This window comes from Cydia pomonella, chromosome 21 (genome assembly GCF_033807575.1).
Source record: "Cydia pomonella isolate Wapato2018A chromosome 21, ilCydPomo1, whole genome shotgun sequence".
Taxonomy (NCBI): Eukaryota; Metazoa; Arthropoda; class Insecta; order Lepidoptera; family Tortricidae; genus Cydia; species Cydia pomonella.
The window spans coordinates 1341467-1356285 of NC_084723.1; the positions used below are offsets into that span (position 1 = coordinate 1341467).

At 35.3% G+C, this 14819-nt stretch overlaps 1 protein-coding gene across 2 annotated transcripts in view; it reads left to right on the plus strand.

Moving 5' to 3' along the window:
* The window catches only part of LOC133529552 (uncharacterized), a 202581-nt gene that overhangs the window by 148456 nt on the left and 39306 nt on the right, over nt 1-14819 (plus strand). The window contains exon 4 of one of the 2 annotated variants that reach the window (XR_009801158.1): nt 3644-5356. Coding sequence is in view for 1 of the 2 variants with exons in the window: in XM_061867299.1 (XP_061723283.1) it covers nt 3644-3762 (119 nt within the window). In the remaining variant the exon portion in view is untranslated. Of the gene's footprint in view, nt 1-3643; nt 11780-14819 lie in introns of those variants that run through there. The other variant, XM_061867299.1, reaches the window with a different exon arrangement.

The following is a 14819-nucleotide window of genomic DNA, read 5'->3' on the forward strand; positions in this document are numbered from 1 at the left end:
GCTTTTAGTCGAAAATACGAGCTCTCTATTGTGACCTGCAGCAATGAATAATTTGTTCTTCAGATCTATTCGGCAATTTAGTTCGCTGTCGTAATTGTCTTTGTTGCTGTGAAATTTAATGTCAGGATTACTTTTGCATCTTTCTTTTTACTTTTCTGATCAGAAGATATTTTGCGTCTGTATATTGAAACCAGATAGAATTAGGAACAGTGTGTAAGGGAAAGGTGTGAGAAGTGTGTGAACGAAGATGTAGTAAAAAAACGGAGAAAGATGTTGAGATGGTTTTGGACAGGTGGAAAGAATGAGTGAAAGAAGACTAACAAAGACAGTGTATAGGGGAGAAGTAGAAAAGGGAGCTGGAAGAGGTAGACCTGGGCAGACTTTCTTTGATCAAATCGGGGAAATGCTGAAGAAAGGCCAGGTCAAGAGCATCCTGAACCGGCGGACGTGTATGAGAAATGTTATGAAAGTGAAGGAAACGAAAGTGGTATGTCAGGATCGTAGCAAGTATAAATCCGTTGTCTCTAACTACACCCTCCGGGGAATAGGCGTGATTATATATATTTATGTAAATATTTAGTTACGGTTAAGCTTACGGGACCTTTTTATTAACACTCCCCTGTCCGTCTGTCCGTCTGTCCCCAGGCTGTAACTCATGAACCTGGTGCTGTAGCTAACAGTTGAAATTTTTACAAATGATGCATTTCTGTTGCCGCTGTAACAACAAATATTAAAAAGTACAGAACCCTCGGTGGGCGAGTCCGACTCGCATTTTTTCGGTTTTTTTTTTTTAATCTAGCTCTATCTGCGGTATAGAGTTAGCACCATATTGGTGCAGACTGTGGCGGGATAAAGTGTGATTTAAATAGTTTGTCGCTTCATGGAGATTGGGTCCTGCTTTGGCTTTGCCTCCGAGCGACGGCCTGCACTACACACTGCTGTAAAGAGTTTTATCTCCACACTTAAACCCTCATAAACCCTCTATGATCCATTCATAACCAAAATTACGGCTAATATAAAGATAAACAGTTTTGCTAAAACAAATTTCTTATCTTGAAATTGGGTCCAGCTTGGATTTGGCTACTGCATGGTTGCCTCAAATGTCAAAAACTAGGCACCAACGTAGATTTTGAGATTTGCGACAATTTGCAGCATTACGGCAGCAGTCGTTAAAATCATATAAATGTCACGCTAAAATGACAATTTCAGCAATAAAGGCCGGTACAGACGGACTGCAACTCGACTGCGACTTGTATGGGAACTGCATGCCGACTGCACTCCAACTGAAACGTCGACGTGCAGTTCCCATACAAGTTGCAGTCGAGTTGCAGTCCGTCTGTACCGGCCCTTATGCACTGCTCTCGACTGCTTTTGCCGCCTCAAATGTCAAAATCTATGCTGCTACCCGGATTTTTGTATTGCATCAATAATTATGCTGTTGTAGTCAGAATCCGAATGGTACCTTTAGTATAAAAGTAAGTAAGTAAATATTATTAATTGCTCCAATAATACATTTTACGTTTTTTTAAATACCACGTCGGTGGCAAACAAGCATACGGCCCGCCTGATGGTAGCCTCTGGACGCCTGCAACACCAGAGATAGTACATGCGCGTTGCCGACCCGTTAAAAACCTCCACACTCCTTTTTTGAAGAACTCCACACTGTAGCCCCTAGGGAAAACCTCGGCAGGTAACTCATAGAATCAGGTAACAACAGGCGGTCTTATCGTTAAAAAGCGATCTCTTTCAGACAACCTTAAGGTAGTAGGAAATATGTAGAACTCATACAAAAGTCAACAGGTAGTGCAAGAAGCTAAATATGGAGACTATTAAACACAAACACACATACTATTTACTACTACATACGCAGTGAATATAACGCTTAGAGGCTTTTTGTTTGCTCATACCCGTAGCCTAATTCTAGCAGCTCCCATTTTGTAACATACCTAAGCTAATATCCGTATGCTTCATTGCTCTAAGAAAAAGCTTTGATATTTTTTCCAGTTTACATTCTTTCTTACCGTATGTCCCGAACCAGCATTTGCGGAATCGGTCGGGATTTGGGGCTCCATTTCTATCAGCTCAAGCTATTGTGACGTCACTCGCAGACGCCCAATGGACGCCAAGTGACCTGCGTATTAAGGTTTATTGAGCTATGACCTAGGACGTTCCTTCCTTCCTGTTTATTGCCTGCAGATCACCCCGACTACAAGAGTTTACGACATCGGGGCGTATTGTGAATGCTTTTATCCAACAGTTATTAAAATATAATTTTATTAGTTCTACCTATCGCAAATTTATTTTCCAGCCGACAAAACCCGACTCACATTGTAAATTTTAAATGTTTATCCATCAGTCTTCTTCTTGTCCTAAGCCTTATCCCATTATCCGGGGTCGACTTCTTGTCTGCCTTTTCCACTGCTCCCGGTATTATCTACTCCTATAACATTATGGAAAATATGTTTACATAATTTGGTGTCTATTAGCCATAGCTATGCTCCTACGTTGTATTGTGTGGAACTGTGGACCATTGTTGTCTGTAAATAAATAAATGATTATGCTAATGTATGTTTCGATTAGCGTTTTCTATCAACGGTTGTTACCTTGGCTAGGCCCCCCGCCAAACTTACCTCGCAGCCACACTTCTCTGTATATTTACCTTGTTTCAATTCTTAATTTGAAAAATAAGTTTTTGATCAAAATTCGGCTTCCTTAAATCGAAATTGCTCCTTAGCATTTTCGGAAAGTGTAGGTAACATAAGGTAAGCGCAACTCAGGTGGAAATGGAGGTACGCTACTTTCGCAAAATGATTTTCTCTTGGAAACGGAAACTGTCGACAGGTATCATGTCTGAAAATTCGTACTTATATTATTTGAGGGGGTGTTGTAAAATGTTATGCGATATTAGGCTTTATTTTTATGTACCGTATAAATTATAGCCCCGTAAAAAATAGCGTGCTTATAAGTAAATAAGTTTTTGGGACATTTTATGGAAAATTATGAAGTTTTCATATTCCTAACTTATTTCTATTTCCTTATGTCTAATGAAGAATTACTAGTTAAGCCCACATTCGTAAATGTATTTGTCCATTTATTGTTACGTAACTCAAAAGACCGGTCTGGCCTAGTCGGGAGTGGCCCTGCCTATGAGGCCGATGGTCCTGGGTTCGAATCCCGGTAAGGGTAGTTGTTCTCGACAACTCGATCTTCAACCAAAAAACTTGCCTTTTTGACTCTTCGCTGTTACTTCTTAGAAGCATTGTTCGAATCGGGCCGCGTGTCATGTTTTTTTTCTGATTTGTGGATGTTTTATATTTAAGTAATTGTATCGTTGTCTGAGTACCCATAACACAAGCCTTCTTGGGCTTACTTTTAGTAAATTTATGTTTGGAGGTCGTATAATAATGATTTATTATTTTATAATACGTATTTATTGTAAACACTTTTGGTTAAAGAGAATATAACCAATATGTAGAAACTACACCTCAAGGTCTACAGTTAAATAATAATCCCACGGTAATTATGCCAGGAGCCACACAGACTTATGGCAGATTGTCAGTGATGACATTTTTCGTTCCTCACTGCTGACGCGGCATCAGCAGCAATGCTCCGCAATCATGTGATCTTTAACTTCTTGTTTCAGAATGGTGGGGCGCCCGCACGTTCTGCTGCGACACCGACGAGTGTAACTCGGCGCCCGCGCACACGTCTCTCCTAGCCGCCGTGTGCGCAGGAGTGGCCATACTGTACGCCGCGCGCTGACCGCACAGCTAAGCCTTTCTGATGCCACGGCTCCTGATCCTGATCAAGCCTTGCGGTACTCAGATTTTAAAATGTATTATCCTCAAGGGCCACTTGCACCATTCTACCAGGGTTAACCTGTTAAACCGTTAACCCAGTCTCAATTTGTACTGGTAACCATGGAAACTCTAGGTTTAACCGGTTAACCACGGGTTAGTGGAATGGTGCAAGTGGTGCTTAGCCGCCCAGGCATCAAACCTTAAGATAAATGCATGCTTTTAGTTCGATGCGAACTTTAATATAACTCAAATTTTAGATCTAGTTAAGTTATGGATCGGACATGTCAGTATTAAAAGAAACGTTTCTTCGAACAAAAACGTCACTTTTGACACTGACATATCCGATCCACATCGTATCCAGACTTAATATTTGAGGTATATTAAGGTTCAAATCGGGCCGCTTGTCAAAGTAAAGATTCGAAATAGAATAGAATTGAAGACTTTTTATAGGCTTCTGGGTTGCTAAAATTAAAGTACCTACTTGGCAATTTCTTGCCCTCATTAGTGCGCGCGACACTGTGAGTCATATAACTCGTGTTATCAGTCATTTTGCGTGTACTAATAAGTGCAGTTTCAAGGTTATAATTTATCATAACAATACCGTACACTCGGGTTATACTTGGCCTAGGGGACATCATTGCCCACTCAGGAAATTCTATTGTATTTAATTTAGGCTACTTGCTGGTGCAAGAAACCAGGGTTAGCCGTTCGTTGCAGGATTGCAGGGTTAGGGGCTCGGAGTTAACCGTTAACTCCGAGGTAAATGTATTGGTAACTCCGGGTTTAACCGGTTAATCCCGAGTTAGTGGCTAACCCTGGATGGGTCTCCCGAGAGAGGGTATCTTGCTCACCTCCTCGTCACCCCCGCACACAAACTGCGCAAATCGAAAGGTCAGTGTACGGCGTCGGCCTGTCAGTGTACAACAGACTAACGGACGAAATAAAAAAGGATGCAGCTTCTGCGGTGGACTTTAAGCTAAAATTGCGCAAGTGGCTTCTTAGCCATGCATTCTATTCCATAGACGAGTTCTTCGAGCTCCCTAACATATAAATATTATGATATTCTACGGCCCGATTCGAAGAATAAAATAAGATAACGATAAGTTCTGGTTTAGATAAGTCCTCATTTAGATATCGTTTGTATGTCGTATAATTGACAGAAGCAGCTCTATTCGGGCAACCAATGTCACTTAGACGTTAGAAATAGCTTAGATAGATCTTATTGAGATCACAGCGGAATCGGAATAAACGTCAATTTTGACATGTCGTTTAGTTATCGATCGTTTAAAGATCTTTCCAAGATCTTAAACGTGTCTTAATTATTATTCGAATCGGGCCGCTACTTACCTTTATAAAGCATAGATACTTAAATTATATTAAACCAATTAGAATGTGTTAAATGTGTAATAATTAAATTGAATATGTACTTAGGTACAGTCAGCGTCAAATACTTTGTAGCAGTCAAAGTGGCCAAATAGTTCGGTACACCAAACTAAATATATGGTGTACCGAACTATTTGGCTACTTTGGTTGCTACAAAGTATTTGACGCTGACTGTACATATTATGATTAGTCATGACATGTAACTTGGCGTTATAAATGAATTATTTGTATTTGTATTTTGTATTTGATGGAGCAAGTGGCCCTTAATAAATTTTATGGGTGGCTAATATTACCCTTTTGGGCTAATGTAACCCGAGTTTACGGTATCTATCAAAACTATGTTTAAAATCTGTATACTGCTCTTGGTCCTTATTTGACTCTGTCCAAAAAACATATTATGGTCTGAAGTGCAATAGAATATATACCCACAAGTATCTAAAAGAGAAGTAAATAAAGACAAATAAGATTGTGCTAACTGTCAATATACCTTATGTACCTATTGACAGAAATACCTTATGTAGTGAAAAAACTTTTAGGTACTAAATAAATTTTTTGACTTTTTTTTTCTTTTATGTTAATTATATACAAATATATGTACATTTAAAATACATTATCAATTTCTATCTAAAATGCGCTTAAAAAAATTACAATTAAATAAAAACTAACTTAAACCAGGCGGAACGGTGCCCATAATGCTGGAAACGTTCTGGCATTGCCGAATCTTTGGTCAAGGAATGAACCAGCTGTCTGTGGTGTCGAGGAGCATCTTCTTTAGATCTTCAACTAAACGACGGGCATCCCAACACAAGGTCCTAAAGTTTCAACCGCAAACGCCGCAAATATGTGGTTGCTTGACAGACCCGCATACTTGCAGATACTAAAATTATATTAAAACATATAGAAATACTTAAACAATCTTTCAAGCAACCACATATTTGCGGCGCTTTAGACTAATACTACTAAATTAACTATTCATTTAAAAAATATATATTAAATACCAATAAATTAAACTGATTCTACCGATTTCACTCACGTGCGACGCGTGTGTGTGTCACTTGTGTGTGATCCGTAGAATTAGTTTAATGTTAGTATAATTTACGACAGTTTAATTTAGATTACTAATAAGTTTGTGTTTTCTCTCATTTCAATGAAATATAATATTACGAAGTAATATAATTATAATCAGAAAATATTAGATTTTATCTTATTATTTTGCTTTGCTTTAAATTATTTGGTGTTAAAGGAAGCTTAAAGCATGAGTATGCAAAAGGGAATTTATGTTATGAAAACAATTTAATTTCCTTATAAAAGTAATCAGAGCGTGAAATCGGCACGATCAAAAGGAACATTTTATCTATATTAGAATTTTGAATGTTTCAAACAAATGAAAGCGGAAATAACTTTCCACGAATAAATTTATTGGTTTTTTAACTTAAAAATCACGTCTCTCACATTATACCTATCTAAGCTAACAACTCTAGAAAAGTCGCAATAAAAAAATAAAAATATTGTCAAAACTTTAGCTGAATCACGTATACATAATAAAAATATGGAAAATACAGATCTTTAGTTAGTCAATACTGAAGAAATAGATACTAAGTATATAGTATTAAAGTGTGGTTGATATAATTAAGACCATGCAAGAATAAAATAACAATAAAAAAATCCTACTTCGTAAGAAATTAGAACCAAAAGGACAAAATAAAACGGAGAAATTGCAAATACGTTGTAAAATATGACTAACGTTTGAAAAAAAATTCAACGATTAATATCCTAACAACACTTTATTACATAAAACTATTCTAACTAAAATTGTTATTTGTAAATAGTATTCACAAACGCTTTTAAATAGTTATTATCACAAATTATTGATTTATAATAATAACATATTTTATTATTAACTAAGAAATATCATTCTTGTCTCTTGAAATCTCACGCGTTTGAATTTTGTGCAAAACTAAAAAATGCGTAGGTACGGATAGTATTTATATGTAGGTAATTTATATGACATCGAGTCGTCATATTAAAATACATATTTTAGAGGTCGTTTAATATAATGAAACGTAGTAGTTATAACTAATGTTAAGTATCTATAATACATTTAAAATCGCCGAACGTTAATTAAAATTGACCAATAACCATTACAAATTGAACCGTAACATGTAACGGACGGTTACAGTTTACGGTTACCATTACAAATTGAACCGTAAAATGTAACGGACGGTTACAGTTTACGGTTCAATTTGTAATGGTTAATAACCTAGTCTCGGTTGACATTTTTAACAATAGTCGTGCAGATTTCACACTTAAAGTAAATTTACTGTTATGAAGCATTACGTACTTCCTCAAAGTTCATCTTAATTTAACTAGGCACTTTTGGCCCAATACAAACTTAGTCTTATATTTAACATCATATATGTAGTCCCTCGTTTCGCTTTTTGAATGTTATATGTTTGAATCTTGTCAGCACTGTAACTACTAATATTTATCGTCAGTGTAATAATATCAGGTTAGTACCTATTTTACCTAACATTTTATACCTCAACCCGAAGACAATGCCACTTATATATTATTAGTTTATAAATCTTAATGGGAATTGTCTCAGGATGTAGGTTGCACTTATAATGTAAAAACCAATATCCTCTTTTCTATATCATCTGCCTATATCTGTTTTTTCCCCAATAAAGAAAAAAAAATAGTCAATTCTAATTAACGTTCGCCCGACACTGATACATACATTAAATTCTGGATATTGCCTTCAATGGAAGTTTTTGGATAATGTCTGCATTTTTATGATTTATAGAACATTAGCAATATAGAACATTGGCAATATTTTTTAAATTACAACCTGAAGAAAACCTCAAAAAATATTTTTCACGTCGAAGCGCGCAAAAAAAGAGAAGCATAGAGCTTGTGATAAATAGATATTTTTTTTACAAGCGGGCAAAGTTGTTGTATAACCGCTCGTGCTAATATTGATACCCCAGCGTAGCGAGTGGCTTAAAAAGTGGAATTTGAATGTTGCGAGGGTTTCAAGGCATGAGAGTGAAACAAATTTTGCCACGGAGTGAAACAAATTTTTCACCACACCATCGCGAGGAAGGTACCTACTAACTGTAAAATATCAAACAAAATCAAACCCAAATGAACGTCATTAAATATTTATCAGTCAAAATCATCATTTAAAAGTCAATTCAACCAGTTAACATCAGGAAACATTTGAAAATTTGCATCAGATTACTTTGCCACAATATGTGGATAAAATGCAACTTTCTCATCAGTTTTTGAACAATTAAGGGAGCATTTACCAGTTGGTGTGGTGAAAAATACTTTAGCGAGCTTCATCGTCAAAATATTACTGAAGGTGATATTGAAAATAAAAATGAACCTGTTTGTGCTTTCATGCACGCTAGTATTTAGTACAAAGCGCTTTATTCCTAGAAATAGTGTTATTACTAAGTAATAATTTAAAAAACAAACAGATTTACCAAAAAACTCTGACTATTAAAGTTAAATATGTTTGCGAAACAATAATCAGTACTAAAACTACTATCAATATATATCGAAGAAACTATTCTAACAGTGCCTAGACTCAATACGAATCCCGGGTTCAAATCTGACCCTATGAAGCAAAAATATTTGAAGTACAAAATATCCCAAACTCTTTGAGTCTAGTATTTTTTTTTTCAATTTCGTTTAACATGTAAAACTAAACACGCATAGACGTAGACGTAGGGGCGAAGACCGCCAGGCTGAAGTGGGACTGGGCGGGTCACGTGTCTGCCGCATGCATCCGGATAGGTGGGCTGGTATAGCCACCAAGTGGATGCCGCAAGTGAAGCGTGGATGTGGCAGGCCCAAAGGCGGGATGACTTAGACAACTTCATCAGTAACTGGCCAGAAATAGCACAACATCGGGAGCTGTGGAGATGACCGGGAGAGGCCTTCGCAGTGGGACACTATATTGGGTAAAATATACATATATATACATAACCCTCAGTTACACACGTACACAGTGTGTCCCTAGCCATTGGACAAAGCCGAAATGTACATATGCATTAGAGTATTTACAACCAGTATACAAAGTACTATAACAACCGGTGTAGCGGTTTCGAAGAAATTAACAAATTACCATTTTTTTTTGGAGCAGCCTGTATGTGTTAGTAGCTCCTAAGGTAATATACTCAAAGAATAGTATGGAACCTTCTTCGACCTTTTTGATTATCTTTTTTTTATTTATGACACTAATAAGCTTCTGACTTTTGAAAAATGTCATCATTATCAAATATTTCGAACAAATTGTCAAAAACACTCCTTTTTGTTGTCGATTATTGCAAATATCTTTTGTTCGAAAAAAATATTTTATTATCTTTTGTTCTATTTAAAAAAATATTAACGTCAGAGCATTCCTGAGAAGTAACCCTACGTGGAATTTCAGGGTTTGTCCAATGGCTATAAGGTCACCATAGGGTGACCATAGGGTGGGTCTATATAGTATAGACACATATTCGTAGAGACAAAGCTGTATGTCCAATCGGTGCAAATTAATTTCTTTGACGAAAATAATTGAAAACTGTAATATTTTGGGATATTTTCTACTCTCGGTTCGTATTCTGTCTTCCATGATTCAAAACTAGTGTAACAGCAATAATCGTTAAGGTCTCAGCTGCTGCAAGATTAGTTGCCAATTTATTTTAATAGCCTGGTTGTTTACTAACTAGATAAATGGCTGGTGATAACACAACAACCACACCATTCAATGTTGATGTTTATTAAGGTTAACATCGTAGAGTTCGGCATAACAATAACCCCGATTCAGAATTAAGGTATATTTGGCTGAATCAATTTTTTTTGTCAGCAAAATTTGACCTAAATAAATAATAATAATTCAGCCTATATACGTCCCACTGCTGGGCACAGGCTTCCTCTCATGTGCGAGAGGGCTCGGGCTATAGTCCCCACGCTAGCCCAATGCGGATTGGGACTTCACATATACCTTTGAATTTCTTCGCAGATGAATAAATTTGACCTACTTTGACTAAAAGTGATAAAAAAAAATTAGGTAATTATGTTTTTTATTATTATATAAAAACAGATAAGCAACCTATGTTATGCAATATTTTTATCATGATTTGATATTTAAAACTTGTTTAAGAGCAGTGACTCAGGGGACAAAGCTGTTCTACACTTTTGAAAATAAGGGTTCCACCACAGAGTCACCCAAGGTTTTTAATTAAAATTTGACGTATTTTTATTTCTGCCGGTCCTGGCATATATATTAAGGATCTTGTTTAATGTTGACCATGTTAAAACTTACAAAAGTTGAACTAATAATGATTCAGGGCAATTCTTGCAAAAGACAAGAAAAAGTTGATTCACCCATTTACTCAAAATGGCGTGGGGTTTATAAAAATTGGCAACTTTTGTTGCTAGGAATATTGGCTAAGAGCTAGGTAGTTAACGTTTAAAAAGCTTTCATTGGTTGAAAATTGTTGAAAATTGAACAGGTTTAAAAAAAATTGTGTAATTTTAACAGAAAATACTTTAATTTCCGTTTATATTTTTAATTACAGCATCTTCTAAATTTCCTGCTACCTAAAGGTTGTCTGGAAAAGATCGCTTTTTAGCGATAAGACCGCCTGTTGTTATCTGGTCCTATTATCCTTTAAAATTCATTTGTAGTTTTACATGTATGTAAAATGTATAATTTTTGGTGCAATAAAGAATATTTACTTACTTCGGAATCCTAAAAATACGAATACATTTCTATTTTGTATTTTTTTTTATAATTGTCATATTTTTTCGCACTTTATACAAGAACAATTCTCAAACAAAGTAAGCTAAAATCATTATTAATATAATTAATGAAGTAACATTCTAACGAACGCTTTATAATAATTTATAATTTATCACTTATTGACATCAAAAGCTGAAATATTCTAAATTATCGTAAAATATTAGTAGGAAATAGGAAGTAATTAAGGATAAGATAAATAAGTTTATTTAAAATTAAATGCTTAAATATTTTCGCAGAGAAAATGTAATGAAAAAGACGCAAAGAAGTATATCCGTTTTTATAATTATACCGTTTTTCTTTAATTATCGAAATTTACTCGTTTTAATTTATATAAACTGTTGTTAGAGGAAAAGAACTAATTATTTTTTTCTGGCTAAAATAATGCATTTAAAAAATCAAGGATTAAAAAAACACTTTCAAATGATATACAGTTCCACTTTGGATTTGTTTTAGGCATATTACACAATTGTCTACTTGCTAGAGAGAATCCAGTTTGTTTATGTAAGTGAAAAATATTTGTGATTCACCAATTAAGTACTGTTTTCAAATTTGTCCAATTTTATTATAAAATGTGACTTTTTACGGGTAAAGGTACCTGATGGCGGTTGGTGCACATGCAGCGCATTAGTATTGGAGCGTAGTTAATAACAGCGTCGATCGAAGAGTTGGTGGCCGAGCCCAATATCATCGGCGTAACTAAATCCCACAGACTTCGCTGGCTCGGTCACCTACTCAGAATGGGGGAGGATCGCGTAGTCAAGGAAGCGTACTTGAGGCAACCAACCGGCCGTCGACCGATCGGGACCGGGACAGGTGGCGTTCTCTCGTTTCGGAGGCCAAGATTCTTTTTGGATCGCCGAGCCAAAGCAGTTAGTTAGTTAGTTAGTTAATAACAGCGTAAGCACCGACTGCCACCTTTACCCGTGGAACGTCACAAATTAAGTTAGATAATATTTAATTATAAACATTTGCTTAAAAAAAGTCTGTTATAACTCTTTCCACATGCACTTATTAATAAAGAATATAGCGTAGAAATGTTTCTATTAGATATCCTTTGTGTTTACTTTGGACAGTTTTATAATAAGACACGCTGTTTCTATTTCGTTTATAGCTAAATAAAGACCAATTTATTCATTGAAATTACCGAGTTTTTATTGTATACCCAAAATGCAAATATATTTTACAGCACCATAACATTTTCAATTTACCTTCAGACCATAACCACAAGACAATTTTATTAAAAGGTTTGAAATATCGTTAAAAGTGTTTTATTTTCGTAATAAAAATTTCAGTGACGTTTTAGTAATTTTACCGTCCACAGCAAAAAAGTAAATACAATCTTTTCCGTGGTTCATGAATTGATTTTATGATTGATGTATTTTTTTATTTACCAAAGGCAATCTGACCCAGTCTTCGAGCAACACAGGGAGTCGGCATTCGCACTATTTCCCCTCTGTCGAAGCACATGCCCAACTGGGCATAGCGCGGTGCATGTTCTGACTCGTCCGTACACAAAAAGAGATCGAGATGTGAAAGATTTGTTTTTGATGAGTGTTATTTTCTATGTATTTATGTCATTATTACAGATCGGATTTTGTATATAGTGAGTGAGAAGTATGCACGTTTCCCCCGCAAAAAATGGCAGAACGGTTTGTACGGTAAGATATCGCTTGGGCTCCTCCCTTCTGACGTTTCGGAAGCCGGTGTCGACAGACCCAGTGGTTGATTATTTTTATTTTTACAAATTCTGAAATAAAGCGTACTCAATAGAAGTCTCAAAATATCAAAAGCCGAAAATGCTTTCGTTGTTCTTTTCAGTTCGATATTTTAAAAGTACCTTTGCATATTGAATGTATTTTCTGAAGCATATTTAATTTAATCGGATTACTGTCATTTCGGGGTAAAGAATTAAATATTGGGAACGCTTTTATTTGGCACATCGTTGGCTTTTAGGATTTATCCAGTCTAGTGTGAAATGTTTTCCCATTTGTTTTAATGCTTTTCAGCGTCCGAGACGTTGAAGGGAATATATTAACTCGTCTGAGGATTTACATATGCAGTCAGGCATGTACTTTATCTGTATTGCGTAATGCAATTTAAGTGATATGGTGAAATACATACTTTTTAAAGACACAAATTAACTTAAGTTAAAGACACAGTTTACATAATTATAACAAAAAAACGGTATTATAGATGCAGCTTTCTTGGACTAAATGGCAATAAAAAATACTCAAATTCAATCTGTAGCAAGATAAGTACGAGTAACTATAATAGTCATAAATAATAGCCAAAAAAGCCTACTACTACTAAAAGCATATAGATAATAATTTGCAGTGTTTTGTTACTAAAGGTGATTAAGGTAGTCATTTGTTGCCTACCTTACATAAGGTATCACCATACATTGGACCTTAGGATATGATCTATGATCAAAAAATTCTCATTTTGGCATCCCTTGTTACAGAACTTGACTGTACAAATATTTAAATATGAGCGAAATGCATTGCGATTGACATGAAATAAAATCAAAAAAGAACTCTTCGCTTAAGGTTTTCTGGAGTAGGAAGCCCCCATAATTCATTATTCGTCAATTTTAGTACAATTGGCTTATAAATATATATTAAAAACTACTACTGGTTCTAACATACACATCTGACCCGTTCGAGTACGAAGCTTACTATCTCGTTTATCTCCAATTTGGTTCCTATTAGCAGAGTATGAACTCAAAAATCCTCTTAAATATACGCACAGCATTCATATATTGGGCGCGCATGTAGGCAGTACAATGAAAAATGTATGGACGCAGATTTGTTTTGCAATTCATTAGGCCTCTTTAAAAGAGCAGTATATTCTTTTCTAAAATAACGGTTAAAAGTTGCAGCAACCTGATAATAGGTACCTGTGATTTAAGTATTTTCTCAGTTCTCTACATATATATATATATATATATATATATATATATATATATATATATATATATTTTTTATACATTTACGCTTTTGTTATGTACGATATAAGTTTACACTATTATTATTTTTTCAATTGTACATCGAAATTTAAAATTTGGAAACTATAGGTCTATAACGAAATCAATGCATAGCTATTAGCTCAGTTGCTCATATGTTTATTTTAAGACTAAATTAAAACAAAAAAATCGTCTATTCTGTTTACGAGTTCCGGTTCCAACGTTGGTTCTTAGCTTTTAAATGATTTTTCGCTCTCCAACTTCCTGTAAAATTAGAAATTCTTCGAGACTCACTACATCATTAATCACCACTAAAAGTGTACTTAGACAAAAACTTAGTTTGTGCTTACTTGTTTCAGGAGAGTATTTTGAACTTTTGACTTTTCATAATTTAAACAGGATCGACAGTAAATGGATTTATGGTTAAGTATTTTTTCATTTCTAGAAGCAACACGTACGTTTACCTAATTCTTGCTTAATAAAGTCCAAGTTCAAACTGATTTTTCAATGTACCCTAAGGTCGAATTTCGGGCTCTACGTTGGGCGCCAACGTAATTTTATTTTTTGTTATTTATGAAATTAAGTTCAACCTCAAAACTTATTTTCCAATGTAACCTAACGTTGCTATACTTTTAAACTCTCGACATTAAGAACACTTTAGCGGCTAACTTTCAGGCCCTACGTTGGGCGCCAACGTAGTTATAATTTTTATGAGAAACTTATAAAATAAAGTTCAAACTCAAAACTTATTTTCCAATGTAACCTAAGGTTGCTATGCATGGCATTACTTATAAAGTCTCAACATGAAAAACGAATCGGCGCCCAACTTTCGGGCCCTACGTTGGGCGCCAACATAATTATACAATAAAGTTCAAAC